Consider the following 25,283-nt stretch of genomic DNA (forward strand, 5'->3'; position numbering starts at 1 on the left):
GTTAGTACAACAGTTTTTTTTTTTTTTTAATAATATTTCTTAGCATTAAAGAAAGAGTTTTGTCATTAAATGTTTTTATATGATTGGAACAGGTGATCTTTTGTATATTGGATCATTTACAAAGATGGCTCAGAGAACGAAGATTGTTTCAAGATGATAGATATGAAGCAATAAAAAGTTTGTAGGAAAAAAAAACTATTTTATCCTGTACTAGATTAATTTATAATATGATAGATCATATATTATGTGATTGGTGGTTTTGTCGATATTTCTAGAATTCTGCGCTAGATTAGATAGTTTGGTAGTAGCGGAGGGTTGTTACCAATCACGTGAATATCACCGTGCATTGATGTATCTGGAACAACATATGGCATCTAGTAATAAAGGCTTATCACAATCAAAAGAAGGTGGTTTACTCGCTGTACGTAATGTTTTATGATTTAACATGCTATGTATGACAGAGTTATCTGTCCACGATGTAAAAACCATCTGTTACAGAAAATTTATGCTCAACTCGATGATCCTGACGGAGTGTCTGGTATCCTGGCGACCCAAAATCAGTCTCCTACTTTGCAACAGTTGGTTTTAGCTCATGAAGTCAATGGACAGCTTCAGGTACTGTTAGACAAATTAATATATAATTAATATATAATTATACTTCAAAGTTACAATTTTATAATCCTTATCAAATCTCGGCAGAAAAATCTTTACTTAACATAACTTTTAATTGAATTAAAACGTTATTGTTTTGTTTATGCATTTTGATCTAATTAAGTTAATTTTATAAGACTCATAAATTTTAAATTAGTTTTGTTTAAAAATGTATTATGTTAATTATTTAATTTACTTAATTTAGTTTAAAAAAATATTAACTTATATAACCGCATCGCTCTCTGATACTTATATGAATTCAATTAGGACGCAGCTACATGTTATGAGAGACTTATGCAAACAAAAGATTCGAAACATGCGTACTTGCAAGGCCTGATTCAATGTTATCTCGGTCTAGATCAACCGTTTACTGCCAAGCACATCACCGAGGGTTTGTTGAATAGCAGGTAATGCTATTATAATACAAATAAATATATAATTGTAATAAATAAATAAATTATTTGTAAATTGTGACATATTTTTCGATACAACAGGCCAGAATTAGAGCCTCTTATAACTGAACGTGAGCTTTTTTGGAAACTTGCTCATTTCTCTAGATTTGATGAATCTTCGCAAAAAAATATAAAACACGTGCTACTGGATGATCTCATAAAAGGAATAAAACCAGATTTATTGTCCTTAAAGAAGAATTTAGTATCGTTATTAGAAGATGCTTCTCGACCAGGAGCTTATCAACAAAGTTACTCATATATTATGAAGTAAGTATTAATTATTTACATTAAACAGTTTAACGAAAAAAGAGAAACATTAGATTAAGACTACAAATCGCAAAAACAGTCGCTGGAAGCGTCTTATTTATTTCACTTCCTTAAAAAGCGGGACCCAACCAACCGCCACTAAATGATAACCATTAACCGACCGCCATTAACCAACCGCTTTCAACTAACAGCCAACAAACAATTTCCAAATAAAGTTTGTTTACAATTAATTAAATATATACTAGGTATTTGTTATTGTTACATTATTCATGAGCACCTGAATACTTTGGATTTAATGGAACGTTTTCGAACTTGAACTTAAAAAAGAAATTTTTTCTAATGTTATTGATGTTAAGAAATTTCCTCACATTTTGCCTTATTAATAAGGCATAAAATTGATAATCGAATCTATTAAAATGTTGTCATCGCTTTTTTACGCTGATCGGTTTTTTGTTGCGTTAACATTATGAGAGACTCATCGCGGAGTTAGCAAATAATAATTTATATAGATGGTTGTATAGATGGTTATATATATTATCACTGCAATTTATTTTTAAAAAGTAAAAATAAAACGTTAAATAGCGCGCAAACCGCGCGTTTGTAATGTTCAGATTTTTTAAATTATGACGTAGTAGAGCAATTTGTAAATTAGATTCGTATGCAGTAATCCAAAAATCTGTAACAAATATTATTCTAGTATTAAAACTCATCTTTTATTGAATTGTGTTATCTTTAATAAAATATATTCGTTGGATTATTTTTAGATTACACATATTGAATGAATTTGATAAGGCAACTTCAATGATGTTAAATAATGCGGAAAGCCTTCCAGCAATGCTGGAAGAATGGGAGAAACGGGGGCAACTATTAAGAGCATCTCGCGGCGTAGAATTTGTTTTGAGTATGCGCAGAGCCACTTTAGATTTGGCTGTACAACTACAACGAAAGACTCAAAACACAGAAAATTTAATGCTTAAACAGGAAATTGGAAAAATCTGGTTGAAAAGCGCTAAAATTGCTAGAAAGTAAGTATTATTAATATGGCTTATTAATAATGAAAAATTACTCTCCAGTTTTTTCCGAAAAATATTGATTTTTATCATTGGCATGAACTTTTCAAAAAATGTGAAACAATGATTTGTCAAATTTACATTGACATACTACTCCTTTCATGTCTTTAATAATTTCTGTGTTAAAAATGAATTATTTTATTAGGACTGGCTTACATCAACAAGCATATATGCATATTTTATCGGCCAGCGATTGGTGCCCACCACAACCATTATATATAGAGCAAGCTCAATTATATTGGCAAAAAGGTTGTCAGGAAGATGCTTTTACCACTTTAAATCGTTGCTTTTCAAATTGTTTTCAACCAGCGCAATATTACAAACAATTGCCCTCGGGAGATTGTAACGAAGAAAGAAGATACTGCGCAAAGGTCTATAATATTAAAAAATAAAATTTATATGAACTCTATCAAAAAATAACATTTATAGTTCAATTAATAAGAAGCAAATGAGCTACAAGGTCTTGATGTAGAATATATGTTTATTATTTTAGTCAAATATAAGTAAAATAGACGTTTCGATCTATCATGTATCAGATCATTTTCAATACAAACATATAAGAAAATTTGCGCAGATTACAAAATATATATGCTATGTTAGTTAGACGTATGTTATCATATGTCGAGTGTAAGAATACATTGTCTGAAATTCTTAAATCTGAAGTAGGTTCTGTAGAGTAAAAATGGTAACGGGATTAGAATTTGAATTCAACAGTTGCAGTCATGTGGTTAAAATTTGAGTTAATATGATTTCCATAATAATTATTCTTGTATTGTCTTCAAAGTTCAATACAGATCCAAAGTTAAGTGGAAACTGATATAAGAAAATAAATATAGAGGTGTAGTGTTTCTCTCGGAGCCTGATGTAAGAATCATATATAGTTATTTCTAAAGTTGAGTAGTAGTTAACAAGTTGAAGATAAAATAATAAAATTAAAATATTAACAATTTTTAATTTAATTAATTTTAAATGTATTAATTTTTAATTTTTTTGACTTATTAAATTTAACTTTAATTTATTAACTTTTTTTCATTATAAAATTTACTTGAATTAGATTTTTGTTCATGCAACTTTTAACGTAACTATTTTGAAAATTAATTAACTTTAACTTAATTTAGTTAAAAATATATCTTAACTTATCCAAACTTTTATTTAAATCTTTACCTTCTTTTAAATATTTACGGTTTTTTCAGGCAAAGCTTCTTTTTGCAAAATACAACGACGAAACTCTTAATGTCGATACAGATGGCGGTATTGTTAATTATAAAGAAGCAATCGAAGTATGGAGATGCTGGGAAAAAAGCTGGGTATCATGTGCTCAGTATTATGATACTATTGTTGAAAGAATGTCTGATGATGACAAAGATAGAAATAAGCGGTAAGTTTCTGCTTTAATACAATTTAATCGTGATATAATTGAAATTATAAATTAAACATTAATACATTTTTATAATCAAGGGACTTGCAAATACACATGATGAATTGTTACGGCAAATCGCTTCAATATGGCTGCAAGTATATTCATCATTCAATGCCTAAAATGTTGACCATCTGGTTGGATAATGCTTCTCGCGCTACAATTACTACTGATCCATCAGATATCATTCAACTTCGCAGAGATCGTCTATCAAAAATGACTCAGATCATGGGTATCTATTTAAACTAAATCAATAAAAAATATAGTTTTATTTATTTATACTATTAAATGAAATTTATATTATTAAATGAAAAAACGAATATAAATTGATTTGCACATTTCAGAAGTCTATCATCATAGATTACCAACATTTATGTGGCTGACAGCTTTCAGTCAACTCGTATCGAGGATTTGTCATCCATCGCAACAAGTGCAAAGTACTCTCTGCACGATTTTAGTGAAATTAATTTCTACGTATCCGCAACATTGTTTATGGATGATGGCATCAGTTTTTAATGTATATTTTATTATTTTATATGCACACACGCACATACATACACACGCACAATTTATTACATATTAGGGAGATATAAAAATAATATTGTTTTTGTGTAAATTGTGTAAGCAGTTTTATTAATATAATTTATTATTTAATTAATAATATTATATGTGATAATTATTCATTTATTTATTAATTTATTTTTAAGAGAAGCCAATTGGGTTTAATTCGAGAAATGTGGATAAGGTGATTCAAATAACACTTACTTTTCCTTTGTAAGAAGTGTTTCATAAATCGAAAAAGATGAAATCCAATGAAGCAAAATGAAGAAGTTATCCTTCTAATTCTTTAATTTTTTGTTGCGTGTTTTGCTAACAACCGATTATTCATATCATATTATTCGTGTTATAAAATCAAAGGTTAACATCTTCAGAAAGACATTAAAAAATTAATAAATAAGTGGATGATTATTATAGAAAATAATGATTATTAAATAAATAATAAATTATATTAAAACAGCATACTATTTACATTATTTATTAAACCAACATTATTTTTTTATCTTTTTAATACATTGATAAAAATATAAAAGGACTTTATTTACTGTGTAGTCTTCGTATCCGGCGCGACAAAAACGATGTCAACAGATTTTAAATCATGCGCAATTGAAGACGCCGGACATGTCTAAGCTTATTAAAGATTTCTACAGACTTTGGGAAAGACTAATTGAATTGTCTAATAAATCTATACCAGAGGTAAGTTATTCAATATAATGTCAGCAAAATTAGAATTAAAAAATACATATAATGTCCCAAATTGAAGCCTAGTATATGTCATAATAATAAAATTCTTTTGATTTTATAAAGATTTTATATTTATAGGGAACACGAAATACTACTGTGAATAATTTATCAAAGAATTTGCCAAGATTACTGGCAAGTAAGGATTTCAGCTCAATCATGATGCCAACGACGAAATTCAGACAACTACATCTTCCATCTAAAAACGCTTTAGTTGAAAATCATAATCCATTCTTATTGTATATATTTTATTTATTAAAATATTACTTTCTTTTTTGTGCGATATATTTTACGTTATATTTTTAACATAGGAGATGGGTACACATAAGAAAAATAGAAGAAAACGTAGTAATAATGCCGTCACTTCAGCGGCCGCGACGAATCGCGTTAAGAGGATCAGATGGCAAAGAATATCTTTTCATGTGTAAGCCAAAGGATGATTTACGCATAGACTTCAGATTGATGGAGTTTAACGATATCGTAAATAAATATCTTCAAAATGATCCAGAATCACGACAAAGGAGGCTTTATATACGCACATATGTAAGACCTGTTAGCGGTAGAGTAAATGGCCTAATTACTGTTTCAAATACTGAAAATCCAATTTTAAATGTTTATTTAATTAGGAGATTAAAGTTACAGTTTTAATCAAATGTTGTATCAATAAGTAAACTTTTAAAAAATTTAAATAAAATTAAATACAATTATATAGTAATCTAATATATATATTATTACACCTGATTTAATTTATGTATTTATATACAAAGCATTTAGGATCATTTTCATTTGGGATATATAGTACTATGTATTAGTATTAGTAATTGGGCGATATTTACATTTTGTTTAGATTTGATTTCAATAAATTATCCACTATCCTTATGCAATTTGTAGAGTGTTGTGCCATTAAATGAAGAATGCGGCTTAATAGAATGGGTACCAAATCTGGTTGGTCTTCGACCTACTATTATGAATTTATATGTAGAAAAAGGCATTGCACCTACGAATAAGGAACTCAAAACAATGATATGTGGTAAGCTATATTATATGGTTATTCGGCGTTTATGTGAAAACAATTATTTTACCTGATTTTAAATCTTTTTGTCAGATAAAAAAGATCCGTTTGAAAAGAAGAAACAAATATTTTTGGAGAGGCTATTACCACGACATCCTCCTGTATTTGGAGATTGGTTTCGCATCATGTTCCCTGATTCATACGGATGGTTTGTCAATAAAATGTTTTTCTTAATTTTGTATATGTATAGGTACATATTGGACAAAATTTAATTAATTACAACTAAGAATTTAGTTTTTGATAATAAACAATTAAAATTAGTTATTTTGAAATAAATCTTAGGCATTAATTAATTAAATTGTTAATTACTAAAGTAAATTGATGAAAGAAATGGTATATAGTTGTGATTAATTTAATCGATTAAAAATTATTAACTATTTCAGATTTAAAAAATTAACTGTTAATTATAGACCTATAAATTTTCACTTTTTTTGTATAGTCTGGAAAAGAAGTGATTTTTCGTAGTTTTTTGTATGCTAAGTACTCTTCTTTTTTAGACCGCAAATTTATGCAGGCTTGTATTATTAATCGTTAGTTTTAGTCACTAATTTATAGCATTTTAATTGATAGCAAAATATTGATAGCTCATTGATTAATATAAAATTTAGAATATTTATTTATTAATATCGATTTGAATATCTTTTCGATTCATTCTTTAAGTTCGTAATTGTTCGCAAAAATTATGAATATAATTTTTTTATGTGATAAAAAATTATATAATGTAATTACTATTTTTTTAACTAATTATATATTATTACATTATAATTATAAATCAAATTATTGAAGTAAATTAATGATGTTTTATTTATTTCAATAAATTGATTAAATCAACTATGATTATACTTATCATTAATTCTTTATCGTTTGTTTTAGTTAAGCAAATAATTTGAAACTGTTTTACAATTAATTTTATTAATCGATTATAAATTATATTATTATGATTATATATTTTTTAAATATTTAGCTATTTATTTTAGTTAACAAATAAATTAATTGATGTCTAACACTGGTAAATATCGTTATACAATTTTTTTAAAAGGTACGAAGCTCGCACAGCGTACATTAGGACAACTGCTGTTATGTCCATGGTGGGATATATACTTGGGCTTGGTGATCGTCACGGAGAAAATATATTATTCGATTCTACATGCGGAGATTGCGTACATGTCGATTTCAACTGCTTGTTTAACAAGGTAATCTTGTGCTTAGAAATTTGAAAAACAAGAAACACGAATATGAAATTATATATTTCTCTCATATATTTTACATACACATATATTCGTATATAATGTAACACACGCGCACACATATCATAAAAACATGTAATTGTTATTTCTCATTTTATTAACTATTTATTCTAATTACTGTACTGTATATCTTTATAATTGTCAGGGCGAATTTTTGGAATATCCTGAACGAGTACCTTTTCGCTTAACGCATAATATGGTAGATGCTATGGGTCCTTTAAAATTTGAAGGACCATTTAGACGCTCCTGCCAAATTACTATGCGAGTACTTCGGCAAGAATCGAGTACGTTACTGAGTGTACTTACACCTTTTGTGTACGATCCACTCGTCAGTTGGAATAAGAATCAGCCTGGTGAAGCAGCTGAAAAGACAAATGAAAAAGTATAATGAATATACTCTTTTGTATAAATTATATAAGAAAAGATGCAAGAATAATCCATTAATTTTTGTTTTAGGCCGTAGAACATATAAAAAACATTGAGCAACGATTGAAAGGCTTGATACGATATCCTGGAAGAAAGGCAGAAAATATCGCGTTACATCTCAGCGTTGAAGGGCAAACTAATCATTTAATTTTGGAAGCAACAAATATAGATAATCTGTGCCAAATGTATTTCGGTTGGGGTGCATATTTGTAGATTATCGCCAAAACAGGATTACGTGCAGAATAGGATCTCTGGTACGTGAAAGTATAATAAATAATAAGGATATTAATGAATAATAATGAGAAATCAATGCTGTACAAACCGTACTGTGACGGAACTTCTACAATTTTTAAATATCGTATTTTTTCAATATTATATTTTCCAATTACACATTTACGATTACACATTTACTCGATTATAATTTGACAATAGTTTCATCTGAACCAAAACTGCGGAGCAACATGAAATACGAGGCAGCCGTACTCAAAACCTACAAATATTAAAATTAAAAGATATTTTTATTACATACATATTACAGAAATAATTTTAATATACTTGTTAGAAATGAAAAAAGATGATTTCTTACTGCATTAAAATTTTCTAGATGCATTACATAGAATTTGCCTGCGGTTATTTTACTAGATTTCTGACTACGCAGAATGAGCATATATATCTCAGTTTTAACTAAAACTGGCAGTTTATACCAAGCAATTGTATACACAGTTTTATAAATCATCGAACTCTATAATATAATATACATAACATGTCTATAATGCAGTATATGTACACACATGTATGTGTATATATATCTCTGACTATATACATCCTTTTAACAGGACAGCTTATCTTATAACCTTATTTTATTATTACCTCGTATATCAAATCGTCACCGGGTATACAAAAGAGCAGTAATTGAAAAAGAGCCATGATTAAATATGAGATATATTTAATTGATTTGGAGATTATACCTGCAGTTATATTTGCAGTTGCAATTTGCAAACCTACTAGACATATTATGAGACTGCTAGCTAATGTTTGCAGAAATAACATTGGGCTAAAAACTGTTTCCATGTAATCACAAAACCTAAATACAAAATAAAAATATTTTGTGATTATGTACAGAGTGTTCGACAAGTAAGAGAAAATTTAAGGAATAATGATCAAATGAGATAAAAATCAAGAATAACAAAAGTACGAGTTTTTTTATTTATTAAATTAATGGTTAAATTCATGTGCTGTAGACAGTGTAGACATTTCTTACGTGAATATTTAAATTTCCAGAATTGCAGAATTAAAAATAACAAAATTTCGGTGGAGGCTTTGTTTTTTAATTATAATACCTAAATATTCAAGACTTTTAGGTACTTTTTACATAAATATTTAAACATTTAAAAAAACAGTCTTAATCACAATTTTATTTTTTATTTTTGTCTTATTTTATCATTTAAAAGTACTCTTTACATTTTTTTCCCACCTATTACTGAACACTTCGTAATAATTACAACAAATATTAATTATTTGAAATTCTTACCAAAGAATTGTATAATGATGTTTGATGACTTCTACCATATGCAATTTAATATTTTGTAGATTTGTTTTAATGTATTCGTCTTGTGCCTAAATAAAAAAAAGTATTCAGTCTATATTTACAGAAACATAATAGCTATTACATGAATAATACAGAAACGTAATATATTAATTTATAATAATATAATGATAAACAAAAAGCTTTTGAATAAATACTAACGAAATTGATTTTAATGTTAATGTCTTTTATTTTTTTTTTAAGTACTTTGAAATGACCACATGTATGAAATAATGCTGTCGCAATTAGAGTATCGGTTCCCAAGATAACAAGTCCACACAAGCTTGTGGCTACCATTTGTGAAATATAAATAATCTGTTTAAAAATTAGAGTATATACGAATATTATTATTACTTTAATAATTTCAATGAGATCTTGAAAATAAGAAGTTTACCTCGTACATTGGAAAACTATAATAAGATTCTGGATATAAAGCTAAAAATGGAAAATGCTTTGTACTGTTATCGTTAGTGCCTTTGATTGCAGTAATAAATATCTCGATTATAGGTAGACTGAAGAAGAATGTTAAAGAATTACAAATCAAAAATAAATAACCTTTAGTAAATAAATATCCTTTTTTTATATATCTGCAAGTAAACATGATGTAATACGATGTGTATTAATTGACGCACTTGTGTAATTTATAATTTGGAGAAATTTATACATTGCATATACATCCGTGTGTTCTTTTGAAATATATGTTGTCATTATATCCCAATAATCTGTTAACATGTATTTTATAAAGGGATCCATTTTTCTTCTGTTACTTATCCAAACTAGTGATTTTAATAAGGCAAGTAAAATAGTGAGTAATACTGAACTGTAAAAATAACAAAAATATAATTGTCTGAATCTTTTTTAAGAAGACTGAAGAGTCAGATTATTCGAAAATCTTTAACATTTTTTATGAACGAATTAAATGTGCGAAATTGTCAAATGTTATATAATATTTTCAAATGTTAAATGTTGCTACCATGCTCAGTACTTAATATTACCTACATTACTGTTCCATGTTGGGTTAAGAAAAATTTCGTAACTTACAATAAAGAATAAAAATAAAAAATATAATCTCATTTCTATACTAAAGATATAGAAATTTTTAGCCTCTCTACAAAACGTAAGTCTAGCTACGCTCCTGGAGACAAAAACTGCTGTGTATGTACGTCGCGTAGAGCAGTTATGTATGATGCTTCGTGTTGGCAATATCGCTAGTATTCTTTAATCGATTTTAATAAATATTTAAAAAATCATAGAAGGCATATTCAAACATTTGTCATGGAATATTGGTCGATATTATTATCAATAGTGATTGTCGCGTTCAGCACTTATTATTTTTTAAAAAATTTTAATTTCTTTAAAAGACATGGTGTTATACATATACCGCCTGTTCCATTATTTGGAACCATGACATCGATTATATTTCATCGAGAATCATTCGTCGATTCCATTATGAAGATATATAATTTCAATCCAGATGCAAAGTATTTTGGATTCTACGCCATGACAAATCCAGTCGTTTTGCTTCGCGATCCGGAACTTATTAAGTCCATCCTTATTAAGAATTTCGAGGCATTTCCACATCGTAGTTTCTCCGAGATAAAAGAGTCTATATTTGAAAAAAATTTGTTTTCTCTTTACGGAGAAAAGTGGCGGAACCTGAGAACTCTGTTAAGTCCATCTTTCACATCCAGCAAGATGAAAATGATGTTCACGTTGATGTCAGAATGTGCTGAGGATTTTGCTAAATTTCTGTCAACATTGCCGGAAGATAAATGCGAGATTAACAGACGCCTTCTCTAAATATACGACCGACGTCATCGCCACATATGCCTTTGGAATTAAAATCGACTCTATGAAAGATCCGACAAACAAGTTCTACGTTTACAGCAAAGAATCGACTAACTTCGCAAAAAGAAGTCACGCCTTAAAGTTCATTTTTCTGAAAACTCCCTAATCTGGGACGAATTCTCAATATAAGACTTGTAAATGAATATGTGATTAACTTTTTCAAGGATATTATAAAGACTACAGTCACTACGCGTGATATGGAGCATATTACACGTCCGGATATGCTGCAGTTAATGATGGACACTAGAGGCAAAGAAAATCGCAAAGAACTGGACATTGATGATATGACCTCACAGGCATTTATCTTTTTCTTCAATGGCTTTGGGATTAACGCGACTGCGATGTCCTTTGCAGCTCTCGAGATCGCAGCTAATCCAGAAGTTCAGATCAAACTGCGAAAAGAAATCGACAAGATTTTGGAGGAGTCGAAGAATGGAGAAGTGTCTTACGAATCTGTTAATCGACTTGAATATTTAGATGCAGTAATAAGCGAAGTTCTCAGATTATATCCACCAGCCCCTTTCTTAGAGAGAGCATGTGACAAATTTTATGAATTACCACCTGCATTGCCAGGTGAGAAACCATTTGTCATGAAAAAAAGTATGAATATTTTTATTCCGGTTTACACGATACATCATGATGAAAAGTACTATGATAATCCAGAGAAATTTTATCCAGAAAGATTTTTAAATAACAAAATGCACAATTGTCCATATTACATCCCATTTGGATTAGGACCAAGAATGTATATAGCTAACAGGTTCGCCTTGCTGGAATTCAAGGTCTTACTGTTTTATTTATTAGCGCGATGTGAACTGAAACTTGGTGCGAAAACTACGTATCCAATAAAATTTAGCAAAGGTTTGGTACTGATGCCGGAAAATGGATTCTGGCTGAATATTCAACATAGAAAAGATATGCATCCTGTATTGAAGTCTACATAGTGAATAAAGTTTCAAGAAAAACATTAAAAAATATAATGAAAAATAACAATTGTAATAAAAATTATTTTTGTAATGGAAATTACTATAGATACGTTTTTATAAATGCATATATTATATTATTATGTACTGTAAGAAAAAATTTAAGTTTATGTATTGAAATTATTTGTTGCAAATATTAATAATTAATTATTATTGGATAAGTTGAACTCAATGACAATAAAATAGAAACTAATGTGACAATTTTTACAGGATCGAATCTAAATTATGTATAATTTATTGAATTTATAATTTCTTAGAGGAACAAAAAGAAAGGAACAATAAAAATATAACAATAATGTATAGTTTATAGAAATTTATATTATTAAATAATAGATAGCATAATAACAATTTAATAACTTGCATTGGTCACTGAAGTCGGCTGCCTGATATAAAAATATAATTTTGCTTTCTATTGAGTTTTTTTTTTCAGAATTAGCGTGGGTTAAAAAATTCGGTGTTAAGAAAAAAAATTGTTTTCTGCACTGACAATTAATTATAATTCATCTCAATAAAATAATATTTAGATTCTCTTCTTTATAAGATATACTTATGCGCAATATGTGTACAAAAATTATTTGCAAACTGTCTTGTATAAACGAACAAAGCAATGTTTTAGTTCATTGTTTTTTATCGTGATATCTCATATGACATATCATTTAATATAATCGCGCACAATTTTGATATTTTGTGAAGTGTTTATACTGCGACTTAATGGAATGACATCATCGCGAGAAAGAAACAATGAAGTATAACATATAAAAACAAGTTCTCTTTTTTCTCTGTTAAAAAATTAAAGTAAAACTTATGTGCAGTTTTAAAAGATGAAGAGATTGAGATATCGGTAAGGTACATAGAACAAATGAAGAAAAATGTAGAATAGATGCGCAGGGAAGAATACAAGAAAAAAAGTAGGAAAAATTTTAAAACAAAGATGAACGGATCCTTGACAAATAGATTAAGGTAGTTAAATTATGTAGGGTTGGATTTTGCGGGTATCTAAAAGGGATATGTTAAAATGTTCAATTTGACAAAATGAAATTGTTCCACTAGTCCTCTCCTGTTCTTCCTCGTTCTATTACTTTTCGTGCATTGTCCCTTTTCGTTTCTTTTATTTCTTATTTTTGCGATTATTCTCGCACTAGATAAAAAATCAAATTTTTCATTAATAAAAAATTATTTCTTACATTTGATACAAAAAATAAAAATTATCCTTCTTTATTTTTTGTATGACACTTTAAATATATTTAGTATGTAAGATCAATCGCAAGAAAATATTTTATTTGTTGCGTTTTATACAATATGTAAAAAGTATATTACAAATGTACATTGTAAGATTATATATATATATATATATATATATATATATATATATATATATATTTCTATCGCTTCACGTTGACTCTTCAACCTTTAATATTATAATAATATATATCGATTAAATATTTATATATTAATTTTAATGATAGTATGACTGAACCAATTATTGATAGTATGACTGAAAGTCAAAACAAGCTTGCGAATAACGCAATTTAGTGTGTGAACTTGAATGTACAAGTGCAGTACAAATCAGTTTACATAATTATGTTGGTCTCATTATATATCATATAAGGATAAATTTACATAATTCAGCTGTACAAACTATTTTCTTAATGTTTGAAACATCCTTTAAATTGATTAATTTTCAAATACAAATAAACGTGTTGTCGAATTTACATTAAAATTAGGATCACATAAAGCATAAATAAATAATGCATCTTTTTATATCGAAGAATTCACGCTATCATCGGGTGGATCAGATACAAAGTGTTAGCAATGCTCAATTGGTCGCTGGCATTGATAAAGCGGTAGGTCAATTTGGCTTCAACATGTTCTCACAGCGAACATTTCTATTTATGACTCGATCACTTATCATGTGATTTATACTACCATGCTATGAGAGCTTTTTGCGCTCTAAAGTAAGATTAATAAAGTCATTGTGTATACCAGAAATGATCAGCTATGTATTACTGATTGAGGATCTTTCAAGATTGTCTTTTGTATACCGTATTATTGTGATATTTATTTCATTTACTTTATTAATTTAATATAAATTTTTTAATTGACTTTTTTCAACAATTTATCACACACGCATAATATGTAAATATAAATTAAGTATTTTTTTCTAAATCTCGTCTCTGTACATTATAAAATAACAAAGCATTTTTCTTTCTTTTTATCTCTTTTTCTTACGTAATTTTCTCTTAAGTGACATCATGAAGTTGCAATGAACCATTGGCAGATAGCTCTACCTCATCTACTTCGGTATGAACGGCAGTCGTAAGCGAGAATTCCAAGCGAGCAGATCGCTTTAACTTGATAAAATAATTAATCACGTTCAACATATTGCATTGGATTATAACCTGAGAGTTGCCTTACACAATTGTAAACAGTGATATTAGCACACAAGCTTTTACGACACTGGTGTTTAACTTTATTTCGAACAAAAGTGGGTACTCCGATTAAATAAATCGTCTATTATGGAATACTGGACGATTGCCTTATCAATATTAGCCGTTGTACTCACTATTTATTACTACTCGTCTCGCAAAAACTCGAACGAATTTCAACAACATGGAATTCCACATGCAAAAAAAAATTCTATCTTAGGATGGATTTGGAAAGTTTTCATTCGACCAAGAAGCTTCGCCGAAATTATTAAAGAATTATACGAAGTTCATTCCGATGCTAAGTACATTGGTGCTTTTAATTTCTCACAACCAATCGTAATAATTCGCGATCTTGAACTGATCAAATCTATTGCTATAAAAAATTTCGACGCATTCCAAGATCATCGTTTCTTTGGCAATGAAACTCAAGATCCGCTTTTTGGAACAAATCTATTTGCCCTTCGTGGCGACAAATGGCGCGACATGAGAGTGCTTCTGAGTCCAGCTTTTACAGCTAGCAAAATGAAGGCAATGTTTCAATTGATATCCGAATGTGGTGTGAATTTTTCCGAGTACTTGATGAACGTACCGATGGATAAGCGCGTTATGGAAATGAAAGACATATTCACGAGGTACGCCAATGACGTGATAGCCACGTGCGCCTTTGGTATTAATGTGGACTCAATGAGAAATCCGGAAAACAATTTTTATATGTTTGGCAAAAAAGCGACAAACTTTGGCACAGTTGCTCTTATAAAAATCTTGTTGTATCAACATATGCCATCGCTAATACGTTTATTCAACATTCAATTAATAGATAATCGTATTAATGCATTCTTTGTAAATCTGGTAGCTGACACTATAAGGACTAGAGAGGAAAAAGGCATTACACGTCCAGATATGATTCAACTGTTGATGGACAGCAGAGGTAAAAGAGAACCCGAGAGAGAATTGACCATTTTGAACATGACATCGCAGGCGTTTATTTTCTTTGTCGCTGGCTTCGAGACCAGCTCGACGTTGATGAGTTTCGTGGCGCACGAAATTGCCGTCAATCCGGATGTCCAAGAGAAGCTGCAAAATGAGATCGACAAGGTTTTAGAAGACACGAACGGTCATCCATCTTACGAGGCGATTAACGAAATGAAATATCTTAATGCGGTCACCAATGAGGCTCTCAGAAAATATCCACCGCAACCAATGACTGATAGATTATGCGTGAAGAATTTCGAGCTGCCTGCGACACTGCCGAACGCAAAACCGTATCTCGTGAAGGAAGGAACGATACTCTGGATACCATTTTACGCGCTTCAACACGATTCAAAATACTTTCCAGAACCGGACAAATTCAAACCCGAGAGGTTCCTTGACGATGGAGATCAGTGTACCTTTGACGCTTATCATCCGTTTGGATTAGGTCCGAGAATGTGCATCGGTAACAGATTCGCACTGATGGAGACGAGGACTTTGTTGTTTCACCTTCTGGCTCGTTGCCAATTAAAGCCATGCGAAAAGACTTCGATACCTGTGAAGCTGCAGAGAAAGGGATTCTCAATGCGAATCGAAGGCGGTTTTTGGTTGAACATTGTTCCCAGAGAGAATCAACATCGTACGATTACAGAACCAAACCAGTCGTGTCGATTCCAGGTTCCAAAGTAACCCAAGGACGCAGTGTTAAATATAACTAGTAGTAAGAATATTCAAAATATAAAAGTCTGCATGTGTGTGCGCACGCACACACACACACACATACAATATTAATAAGAAAAATTAATATGCAAACATTTGCGAGATATCATGTATGGCAAATCTATAATTTACTTCAAGGACGAAAGCAGTTTTGACAAAATTTTTTTTTCTATTGTTAAAAACTAGAGACTAGTCAAAGTTGTATATAGACAATTTAATGCAATTTTGTGACTTTGTATTAAATTATTGTTTATTGATATAAATCACATTATATTAACAGTAAGTAAAACGTGGCAAATATATCTGAAAATATTAAATAAATCGACAAATGTAGCATATTTTATCTCTGTTGCAAATTTATTATGCTGATAACAACAAAGATAATAACAGAGATACTTGTGATTAGAACACAAAATACGTTATTTCAATAACACTTACGTAAGCGATGACGAATCGGTTGCCATATTAGAAAGATTGTCTCGATGTAGCAAGCAGTTGACCGACAGCTTCCGACACGTAACGTTGTACCTCAATATCTCTTTTTGTTAACAGCACGATAAATAAAAATATTCAAGAAACAAACTGATTACAAGAAAAGTTGCAATTGATTTCAATTTCCAAAAAACTATATGGTGTTCATAGTTCGGCAGTATTACATAGATATATATCCATCAATATGATATATGTAATCGCTTTGTCGATGATAATTGGTGCTGTAGGCTTTTATTATTATTTCTACAAGAATCTTAATTATTTTAAAAAGCATGGCATACCAAATAAGCCGGCTCTTCCTGTATTGGGAAATATGGGAGCAACAATTTTCCGTCTGAAGTCGGTAGCCGAACTGGTCAAGGAAATTTACAATGTAAATTCTGAAGCCAAGTACGTTGGTATGTTTGACATGACCCTTCCAATTATAGTAATACGCGATCCTGAGCTTATTAAATCCATCACATTGAAACATTTCGACATGTTCATGGATCATCTCAGTTTCGTGGATGAAGAATTAGAGCCGATATTCGGCAAAAATCTTTTTTCCCTTCACGGAGAGAAATGGCGACAAGTACGATCTTTATTGAGCCCGGCTTTTACGGGCAGCAAAATGAAAATCATGTTTAAATTAATGTCAGACTGTGGCGTCGACTTTAGCAATTATTTGGCGCAATTACCATCGGAGAAGAAAATAATACAAACAAAAGACGCCTTTACCAGGTATACTAACGACGTGATTGCTACTTGTGCTTTCGGCATCAGTGTTGATTCCATGAAAAATCCAGAGAACGAATTCTATGTATACGGCAAAGAAGTAACTAATTTCGACACTATTGCCCTAATAAAGCTATACATATTTAGAAGCTTGCCTTGGCTGGCACGAATGATCGATTTAAAATTTATCCGTAAGCAGATAGCAGATTTCTTCCGAAACCTCATAAAAACCACTATAAAAACTAGGGATGAGAATGGTATCATCCGTCCAGATATGTTACAATTGATGATGGAAAACAGGGGCAAAAATGGTAAAGCAGAATTAACCATCGATGATATGGTAGCACAGGCATTTATCTTTTTCTTTGGTGGCTTTGATAGTACTTCAACGTTAATGTGTTTTGCTGCTCATGAAATCACGGTAAACCAAGATGTACAAGAAAAAATACAAGAAGAAGTTGATCAGGTCTTAGAAGAAACGAATGGACAGGTATCATACGAAGCGATTAATGGCATGGTATATTTGAATGCTGTGATCGACGAAGCTCTCAGAATGTATCCAGTTGCCGTAATAAGTGACAGAGTATGCACGACAGATTTTGAGCTGCCGCCGACATTACCAGGATTGAAACCATTTACTGTAAAGAAAGGTGACTGCGTGTGGCTACCGATTTATGCACTTCAACGTGATCCTCAATACTTCCAAGATCCGGAAAAATTTGATCCTGAGCGATTTCTTGGTGAACGGAGGAAGGACAGTCTCAATTGTGGAGCCTATATTCCTTTCGGCCTTGGTCCCAGAATATGCATAGGTAACAGATTTGCGTTGCTGGAGACGAAGGTTCTACTTTTCCACCTACTAGCCCGTTGCGATTTGAAAATCTGTGAAAAAACACCAGTGCCACTTAAGATTGCTAAGAACAGCTTCAATATGCAGCCTGAAGGAGGTTTTTGGTTAAAGGTGTCACCAAGAAAAAATGTGCATCACACTCTTTCAGTTAATCTTAACAATGAAAGACTCTAAATGTAAGAAAATTTCAATGTTTTTAAAAATTTGAAAAGATATTTTAATATAGAAAAATAATTTCTATTATTTTTAATATTAATAAAAGATAATAATTTAAGATGACATCGATCTAAAAGAAAATAATTTTCAATTTGTATAATTATTTCCGAAAAATCTTCAGGACACTTGGAAAAAAAAGAAAAGCTTAAAATTTTAGACAAAAACTAAGAAATATAAAAAGTAAATTTAGACACTCGAGATTTTATTTAAGGTAATCTTAAAAATTATTTGAAGAAAAATCTAAATAAAACTTAATTTGAGAACTATGAAGAATATAAATATAAGATTGACAATTTTAAAGTTTTTCTCTTTAAGATAAGATTGTCCAAAGCCAAAGAATCGCCATCATTGTTTGACTTCGGAGATCGTATGGAAATTGACTCTTCGCGATGATCCACGAACACCGTATATTGATAGATATATACTAATCTATTTAATAAATGTTATAAAAGGATGAAACATATATATAGTTAAAATATAAATATTAAGTTACAGTTTTAAATTAAAGTTTTTATTGATTTTTGCCATATGTAACTGTAAAAGATCATATACATATATAAATATGAATGTATATGAACCATTATGTATATTATACATATATGCATGAATTTAATATATAATTAAGGATTTATGTATAATTATATATAATTTTATATAAAAGTTAGCATAATATATGAAATTATATGTTATTTGTGTGTGTGTGTGTGTGTGTGTGTGTGTGTGTGTGTGTGTGTGTGTGTGTGTGTGTGTGTGTGTGTGTGTAAAAACTCCCGAATGCTCTTAATTCAAAAACTAGATAGAGATAAATATTTTATAAATTGAGGTTTTTGATAATTATTTTTAATATAAGAATTATAATGTATAAAAAATTCAAGCAAATTAACTGAAAATATTTTTCTCATAAGAATTCTCTAAGCTCTTAAATCTCTCTCTCTCTAATGTCAAAGGTATGTACGATTTTCGAACAATCTGATCATCCAATCCTTTGAGGAAGTATAGTGAAATTGTAATATAATATTTACAGCTTTATATCAATAATGGAAAATAGTGAACATATACCTCGTTTCCAGTACAGTAGATAGATCCTGCCAGTTCTGATAGATTTGCATTCCTTGCGGTATAACAATAGCAATCATGCACATACAACATATAATGTATCTTACCATACACGTTGGATAAAGGCCAACAAACTTTAAAACTTTTCTATTAATAAATATATAATTATTTATATCCATCATTCATCAAAAGTATATGCAATCGGAAACAAAGTTTTGGAAGAGAGGAACCAGCACGAACTTTATATAACACTTTAAATATCAAACCTATACTGTTAATATTGATAGAAATCATACTCTAAAAAGACCTACGAACAAACGTCATAAATTTTTCGATGTTTGAAAATGTATTAACCACTCGGTGTATCATACGCCAACTGCTCTTGATCACAAGACCTGTGGCATTCTATATATTTTTAAGTGAGTTTTACTGTTTATTTTATACAGGCAATTAGTGAATGTTGCTACAAATGAATGATTACTAGAGTTCTAATTAGTAGATTCTATTGTATTAAAGATCTAGCTAGAGACATAAAATATGAAATGCAGGCCTTATAACTGGCCTCCGTTCATTAATGTTTCATACTAATAATAGCTAATTATGTCCAACATTCATTATTGGAGAAACAAGACACAAAGACAAACTGTTTAAGACTTTTCCTTCATTCTATTTCTTCACTTACGCTGAGCGAAGTGCTACTTCCCTAATTACTAATAAGACATTTAAAGAGACAGATAGTTTTCTTTGTACTTCATGTTATACTTATTTATTATTTCCATAGAAAATATATGTACGTGTCACAAAGGAAAATTATAGCTTCCGGGTGAATGTGTACTCTGTCTCGTTCTCATAGCGACATTCGCCATAAGTGGGGTCGAACACTCACGATTCCAACGTGAAGTATATAACACTATTGGCAGTAAAATGAAACCAAGACATCATGTAAATGCATGAAGATGTGTGAAATCGAGAAGACAACAAACAAATTTATTTTGCAATGGCATGTGAGTTCTTTTTATAAAGGAAGTCTTATTACAATTTACAAAATTTCATCGTTTATGCACGTAATACAATAACAAAATATCGATAATAAATAGGATTCAATTTTTCTGTCATATTTGTTTATAATATAACTTGAAACAATATGTAATGTATTCATACAAACAGAATACTGTTACCCATGTGTATATGTGTGCGCGCGCGCGCGCGCGTGTGTGTGTGTGTGTGTGTGTGTGCGCGCGCGCGCGCATTAGCATATGTTCAATTCATTAATAGCCTTGTTCGTGACGGATCTATTCGTGACAATAGTATTGTTCGTTTTATTTGTTCTGGGTCTACTCAGAGAAAACCTAAGCAGACCAACGCACTCTAATAAGGTTGATTCCGATGACGCCAACCTATTAGAATGCGTTGGTCTGCTTGAGTTTGCTCCGAGTAGACCCAGAACAGATAAAACGAACAATACTATTAGATCCGTCATCTTGATACAACATTATAAAAAGACTTTATTTTAAAACGTGCTTTATAGTTTCACGTGCTTTTATTATAATTTGTATTAAATGATGCATGATAATCGTAGAATAAAATTCCATGTTCCGAAAATTGTACTCACTCTCTGTGCGACGTTCATACAAACACACTGACACTAATTGATGAAACGATATGAAAAGGAGCTACTGCATTTTAGGGACATTTTCTTTCCACTTGACTCTTTCCGCTCTCTTCATATTCCTGACTGGAGATCCACATTTGTTGGAAAGTACCAATCGATGCCAATATCGAACCACCGATCCATGCTCCAAATCTTCTTTCAGCGCATCCGTTTGCGCTAATCACTTTAAGACGCATGCTAGAGGGTATTCTCATCGATAAATCTCTATTTAAACGTTCCGGAAAACCCTACAAATGCATAATAATTTGTTAATATGTGTAAGAAAGGCAACATTTATTCATTTATATTTAATTGTTAATCTATTAAAAATGTTTATTCAAATTATTACAATAGCAACAGAGAAATGTATTGTTCTTAATTTTTTAAATAAAAAATCCTTAATTTTGTAAATAAAAACTCGCGAGTTATCAGAGAATATACGTGACTATGTATATCATATTCATTGTTAATCAATTTTGGATTATAAAAAAAAAAATTATCAAAGAAATAATTTTAGAGACAGAATTTAAATTTAAAAGTACAACATAAATTCCTTGAAAATTCTAGATTTTTCTAGTTTTTCCTAGTAACAAACACCCTTGTAAAATTTTAATATAAATAGTTTGTATATTTAATTAATATTTTCTATCTATTAAAATCTAAAATTTTTACCTGAATAAACGAGTTGCCACCAGTTACCACAACACTACCATACAACGCTGGTCGTACATCAACGTCGCACATGCCAACACTAGTTGTGACGATATGCCCTACTCCTAACATAGTATTGCCGACCATACCTCGCGGCATTTGTACTATGCTAGGATCAAATAACGCCTCTGGTATTCGAAATCTTTCACTTCCAAAGTCCTTGAAATAAGTTTTAAGCTCATAAGTTTGTTTTGATTTTATTCCGAGATTTGCATGACATTAATATATCAGGATTAAGTTTATATATATATATATATAATTTTATTAGTCCTTATTTTATTTAATTTTATTTAATAAATATATATATATTAATTTTATTAGTCCTTTTAACTTTATTTTATATATATATATATATATATATATATATATATATTAAAGTTAAAAGGACTAATAAAATTAATTTAGTTACGTTTAGTTAAAGTTGGATGAACAAAGCAATTTATTATACGATGCCATGTATAAATTCTAACTTAATTTTTATTTTAGAAACTATATAATTAATCAATTCGAAATTTTTATATTAGTTCTGCTTTGAAAAATATTCTATATAACTTTTAAAACAGATTAAAGCATTTTTATATCGATCAAATTTTCTTCTAGATAGTATTTAATATGCATTAGACATATTATATAAAGTATATACCTGATGATACCCAGTCGGGAATTCATATTGAACCGCGGGAATCGTAGAAACGATCTTTTCATCGTATGGTGTTTCTGACACCTGAAGAACTGTCGCTTGAAAATCCTGAATCACCTTTCTCACCATATAATTGTGCCAAGATTTGGTAACTTCTGGTAAACTTTTCTTTTTAACCCACCGTGGCTTATCATGGTCTTTAACTACCTCCTTGCTGCCCACCATGTAAGGAGGTGATAAGTCGATATCATTGTCCTGAATTTATTCAAACCAGGTAAGATAAACAGGCTTGAGAAAAGTTACTAAACAATAGAGTTAGGAAGTAACGCGTTATCCGTATCGTCACATAATTTTTCTGCTTATAATGGTAACGAATTTAACCATTATTTTTATCGTTCCTTTATATATAATAGCTTTATAATTACTTTTGTAACCATTCAATAGATTCACACCTTTTCAATGCGTAAACAGAGTAACCAATGTATCTGACCAATGATTACATAAATATAATAAATTTTATTTGCTTTTATAATATTTTTTATTTTAATACTATATCTCATTTTTAATATTATTTATTGAATATCGTGTCTACTTTTAAAATCTAATGTCTTACTTTGGCATTACAAGAACGTAACGAAAAAAGTAACAAATCGTTATTTCCTTAAGTAATGATAAAGGTTACTTTTTAAAAGTAACATTTCCAGCTCTAATAAATACGTATAATACTTGTGTACCTGCAAAAACTGTCTACATTGCATACTTATGTAGTCTCCACCAAGAGGCGATTTACCGATAGCCTGTGTCAATACAAATCCATCTTGTACAGGCACTGCAGATGTATGCGTGGCACCGCTGTCTACAACAATACCAGTGGCTCTACCGTTGGCGAACGCAGCCAAAACTGCATTTTTCACGAGAAAATAAGCTGGTACATTGTACTTCTCAAACATCAACTCAGTTAATTTCTCCCGCTTACTGCGTACGTTCCATGGCGATTCGGAAAACAGTACAGGGTGATACTCGGCATCAGATTGAATTATTTTTGAATACGTATAATCCAAGACCTAGCAGGTAAGATTAAAAAATTTTCTAATATACTTTTAAGATAAATTAATTTTATTTTAATTGTACTTTATTATAAAGCGACATAAATAAGATTCGAAAAAATCCATGATTTTCAATGATAAAAAAGTTTCTTGAAAATTCCAGATTGTCTTGGTTTTTTCTAGTAATATAATTTCCATCCTAGGCATCAAATGTGTAACTTTTTGTTGTAACCTAGGGTGGAAAGTGAAATGTTTTAAGTAAACTTGTGATCATGTAACTCAACAAAACATGAAAATATGAGACTTTTCACGTGAACTTTTCCACCATCAAATGTGCATCAAATAAAAACCTAACAGTGACATAACTAGCTCTGTAAACTGTTACTTGGTCATAAAAAAGTTCAGAAATGAGTAGAGTGAAAGATGAAAAGTAAAAAGTAAAAATTTTCACATAAAATTACATGATTGATACCCTGTTCTTGTACTATTCATTTATCAGAATGACTTGTTTTGTTTGAGAAGCATAGGATTTGTTTGTTGAAAAGTTGCATGAAATATCATTCATATTTACTTTCTCGAAATGATCCCAATCGTCAATCATTCCCTCTTTCATATAACTGACGACCTCCATGTTTCTCCGTGGAACGTGAAGAATTGTGGTGTCAATGTAATATTTGGTCCCATTTTGTGTGATATTACTGTCAGGCTTTTTATCATCAATATCCATAGGTTCGACTTTAGTCGCCGTACCATTCACATCCTCCCCTATCCCGACAACTGCCGGGATCTCCGCCTTCGGAGTATCTTCCTGAGCATAGCCGACTCTTAGAGAATGATGACCCAAGTCGAAGACTAACGCTCCTATCTCGTCTCCACCATACAGCATACCACCAGACATCTTGAGAAATTGTTGGATTCCTTCGGGAATAATATTTATAAAATACGTAACATACTGTATGCAATTCGCTTCAAACGACTTTCGAATCTCGATGTGCCAGTAACAGAGCGCAAGTGTCTTGCATGACAATAGAATAAAAATATATCTAACTTATTTTATTATCTTATTGCAGGTCATGTTTTAAATATAGTTTATTATCTTATTGCAGGTCATGTTTTAAATATATTGTTATGCTCGTAAATACTCACCTAATCTTTGTGACTTGTTTAGAGAAAGAACTCAATGAACTATAAGAATATTCTGTTTTTTTGACAGCTACATGAACATTTCCTTTTGTAATTCTCCGGCTTACGTATAATCATAACCCTAATTTAACGAGACGCTTTCGAACCGCCGACATCGACCATAGACACAAATCTAAATAGATTAAATCGATTGAATATAAGGCCAGAGATCACAGTATATACACAGTAGCGATTTTCATGTAACAAATTTCTAGTGCGCATGCGTCAACTTGTACTACCGAGAAGATATATTCACTATAATTATAAATATATTCACTATAATTATAATTACA

General features: G+C 30.3%; 5 protein-coding genes across 14 annotated transcripts in view; 3 read left to right on the plus strand and 2 right to left on the minus strand.

The window, feature by feature from the left end:
• The window catches only part of LOC105838251 (serine/threonine-protein kinase ATR), a 31,142-nt gene extending 9,780 nt beyond the window's left edge, over window positions 1–21,362 (plus strand). For 3 of the 6 annotated variants that reach the window (XM_028190894.2, XM_028190890.2, XM_036288365.1), the window contains exons 24-41: window positions 93–177; window positions 276–421; window positions 499–615; window positions 919–1,058; window positions 1,146–1,370; window positions 2,135–2,395; window positions 2,586–2,811; window positions 3,634–3,818; window positions 3,899–4,089; window positions 4,202–4,374; window positions 4,968–5,111; window positions 5,238–5,395; window positions 5,468–5,699; window positions 6,048–6,186; window positions 6,262–6,376; window positions 7,268–7,421; window positions 7,621–7,857; window positions 7,932–8,114. In XM_028190894.2, the coding sequence (XP_028046695.1) occupies window positions 93–177; window positions 276–421; window positions 499–615; window positions 919–1,058; window positions 1,146–1,370; window positions 2,135–2,395; window positions 2,586–2,811; window positions 3,634–3,818; window positions 3,899–4,089; window positions 4,202–4,374; window positions 4,968–5,111; window positions 5,238–5,395; window positions 5,468–5,699; window positions 6,048–6,186; window positions 6,262–6,376; window positions 7,268–7,421; window positions 7,621–7,857; window positions 7,932–8,114 (3,111 nt within the window). Of the gene's footprint in view, window positions 1–92; window positions 178–275; window positions 422–498; window positions 616–918; window positions 1,059–1,145; window positions 1,371–2,134; window positions 2,396–2,585; window positions 2,812–3,633; window positions 3,819–3,898; window positions 4,090–4,201; window positions 4,375–4,967; window positions 5,112–5,237; window positions 5,396–5,467; window positions 5,700–6,047; window positions 6,187–6,261; window positions 6,377–7,267; window positions 7,422–7,620; window positions 7,858–7,931; window positions 8,156–8,505; window positions 8,852–20,541 lie in introns of those variants that run through there. The other 3 variants (XM_028190889.2, XM_028190892.1, XM_028190891.1) reach the window with 3 other exon arrangements.
• LOC105838254 (actin-like protein 6B) lies at window positions 40–25,246 on the minus strand. 5 transcript variants are annotated; one of them, XR_003625837.2, is made up of 9 exons: window positions 24,955–25,246; window positions 24,380–24,726; window positions 23,497–23,826; window positions 22,766–23,017; window positions 22,084–22,281; window positions 21,373–21,659; window positions 7,782–7,837; window positions 515–618; window positions 40–355 (listed from the first exon to the last, which is right to left on the minus strand). XR_003625837.2 is itself a non-coding variant. In XM_012683683.3 (6 exons), exons 2-6 carry the CDS (start codon window positions 24,704–24,706, stop codon window positions 21,444–21,446), a joined length of 1,323 nt encoding a protein of 440 aa, XP_012539137.1. In that variant the 5' UTR covers window positions 24,707–24,726; window positions 24,955–25,245; the 3' UTR covers window positions 20,747–21,443. The 5 variants fall into 5 exon arrangements, 1 of the variants encoding a protein (XP_012539137.1); XR_003625836.2 differs by lacking the exons at window positions 40–355; window positions 515–618; window positions 7,782–7,837 and adding an exon at window positions 19,396–20,670; XR_003625834.2 differs by lacking the exons at window positions 40–355; window positions 515–618; window positions 7,782–7,837 and adding an exon at window positions 20,747–21,072 and having other exon boundaries at window positions 21,353–21,659.
• LOC105838255 (odorant receptor 13a) lies at window positions 8,176–8,996 on the minus strand. Its single transcript, XM_028190898.2, has 3 exons — window positions 8,772–8,996; window positions 8,488–8,643; window positions 8,176–8,391 (listed from the first exon to the last, which is right to left on the minus strand). Exons 1-3 carry the CDS (start codon window positions 8,970–8,972, stop codon window positions 8,317–8,319), a joined length of 432 nt encoding a protein of 143 aa, XP_028046699.2. The 5' UTR covers window positions 8,973–8,996; the 3' UTR covers window positions 8,176–8,316.
• LOC105838253 lies at window positions 10,726–18,872 on the plus strand. The gene is given in 5 exon segments (XM_036289093.1): window positions 10,726–11,270; window positions 11,272–11,433; window positions 11,435–12,277; window positions 14,998–16,398; window positions 17,018–18,872. Coding segments are annotated over 5 exon segments (4,560 nt in total). The 5' UTR covers window positions 10,726–10,761; the 3' UTR covers window positions 18,663–18,872.
• LOC105838250 (cytochrome P450 9e2-like) lies at window positions 14,494–17,024 on the plus strand. Its single transcript, XM_036288367.1, has one exon. The coding sequence runs from the start codon at window positions 14,834–14,836 to the stop codon at window positions 16,400–16,402; it is 1,569 nt and encodes a 522-aa protein (XP_036144260.1). The 5' UTR covers window positions 14,494–14,833; the 3' UTR covers window positions 16,403–17,024.
• Window positions 25,247–25,283: the final 37 nt, after the last annotated feature.

Source organism: Monomorium pharaonis, chromosome 6, assembly GCF_013373865.1.
Source record: "Monomorium pharaonis isolate MP-MQ-018 chromosome 6, ASM1337386v2, whole genome shotgun sequence".
NCBI lineage: Eukaryota > Metazoa > Arthropoda > Insecta > Hymenoptera > Formicidae > Monomorium > Monomorium pharaonis.

Bases quoted from the DNA above. Each gene is read 5' to 3' on its own strand.
- LOC105838255 (XM_028190898.2), bottom strand. From the start codon at position 8,972: ATGGAAACAGTTTTTAGCCCAATGTTATTTCTGCAAACATTAGCTAGC. The intron at 8,644-8,771 runs GTAATAATAAAA...ATTATATTATAG, and splicing joins GTGACGATTTGATATACGAG to AGTTCGATGATTTATAAAAC. The intron at 8,392-8,487 runs GTAAGAAATCAT...TAATATTTGTAG, and splicing joins ATCTAGAAAATTTTAATGCA to GTTTTGAGTACGGCTGCCTC.
- LOC105838250 (XM_036288367.1), top strand. From the start codon at position 14,834: ATGGAATACTGGACGATTGCCTTATCAATATTAGCCGTTGTACTCACT.
- LOC105838254 (XM_012683683.3), bottom strand. From the start codon at position 24,706: ATGTCTGGTGGTATGCTGTATGGTGGAGACGAGATAGGAGCGTTAGTC. The intron at 23,018-23,496 runs GTACACAAGTAT...GAATAAATTCAG, and splicing joins AATGTAGACAGTTTTTGCAG to GACAATGATATCGACTTATC. The intron at 22,282-22,765 runs GTATATACTTTA...ACTTATTTCAAG, and splicing joins TCCCGACTGGGTATCATCAG to GACTTTGGAAGTGAAAGATT.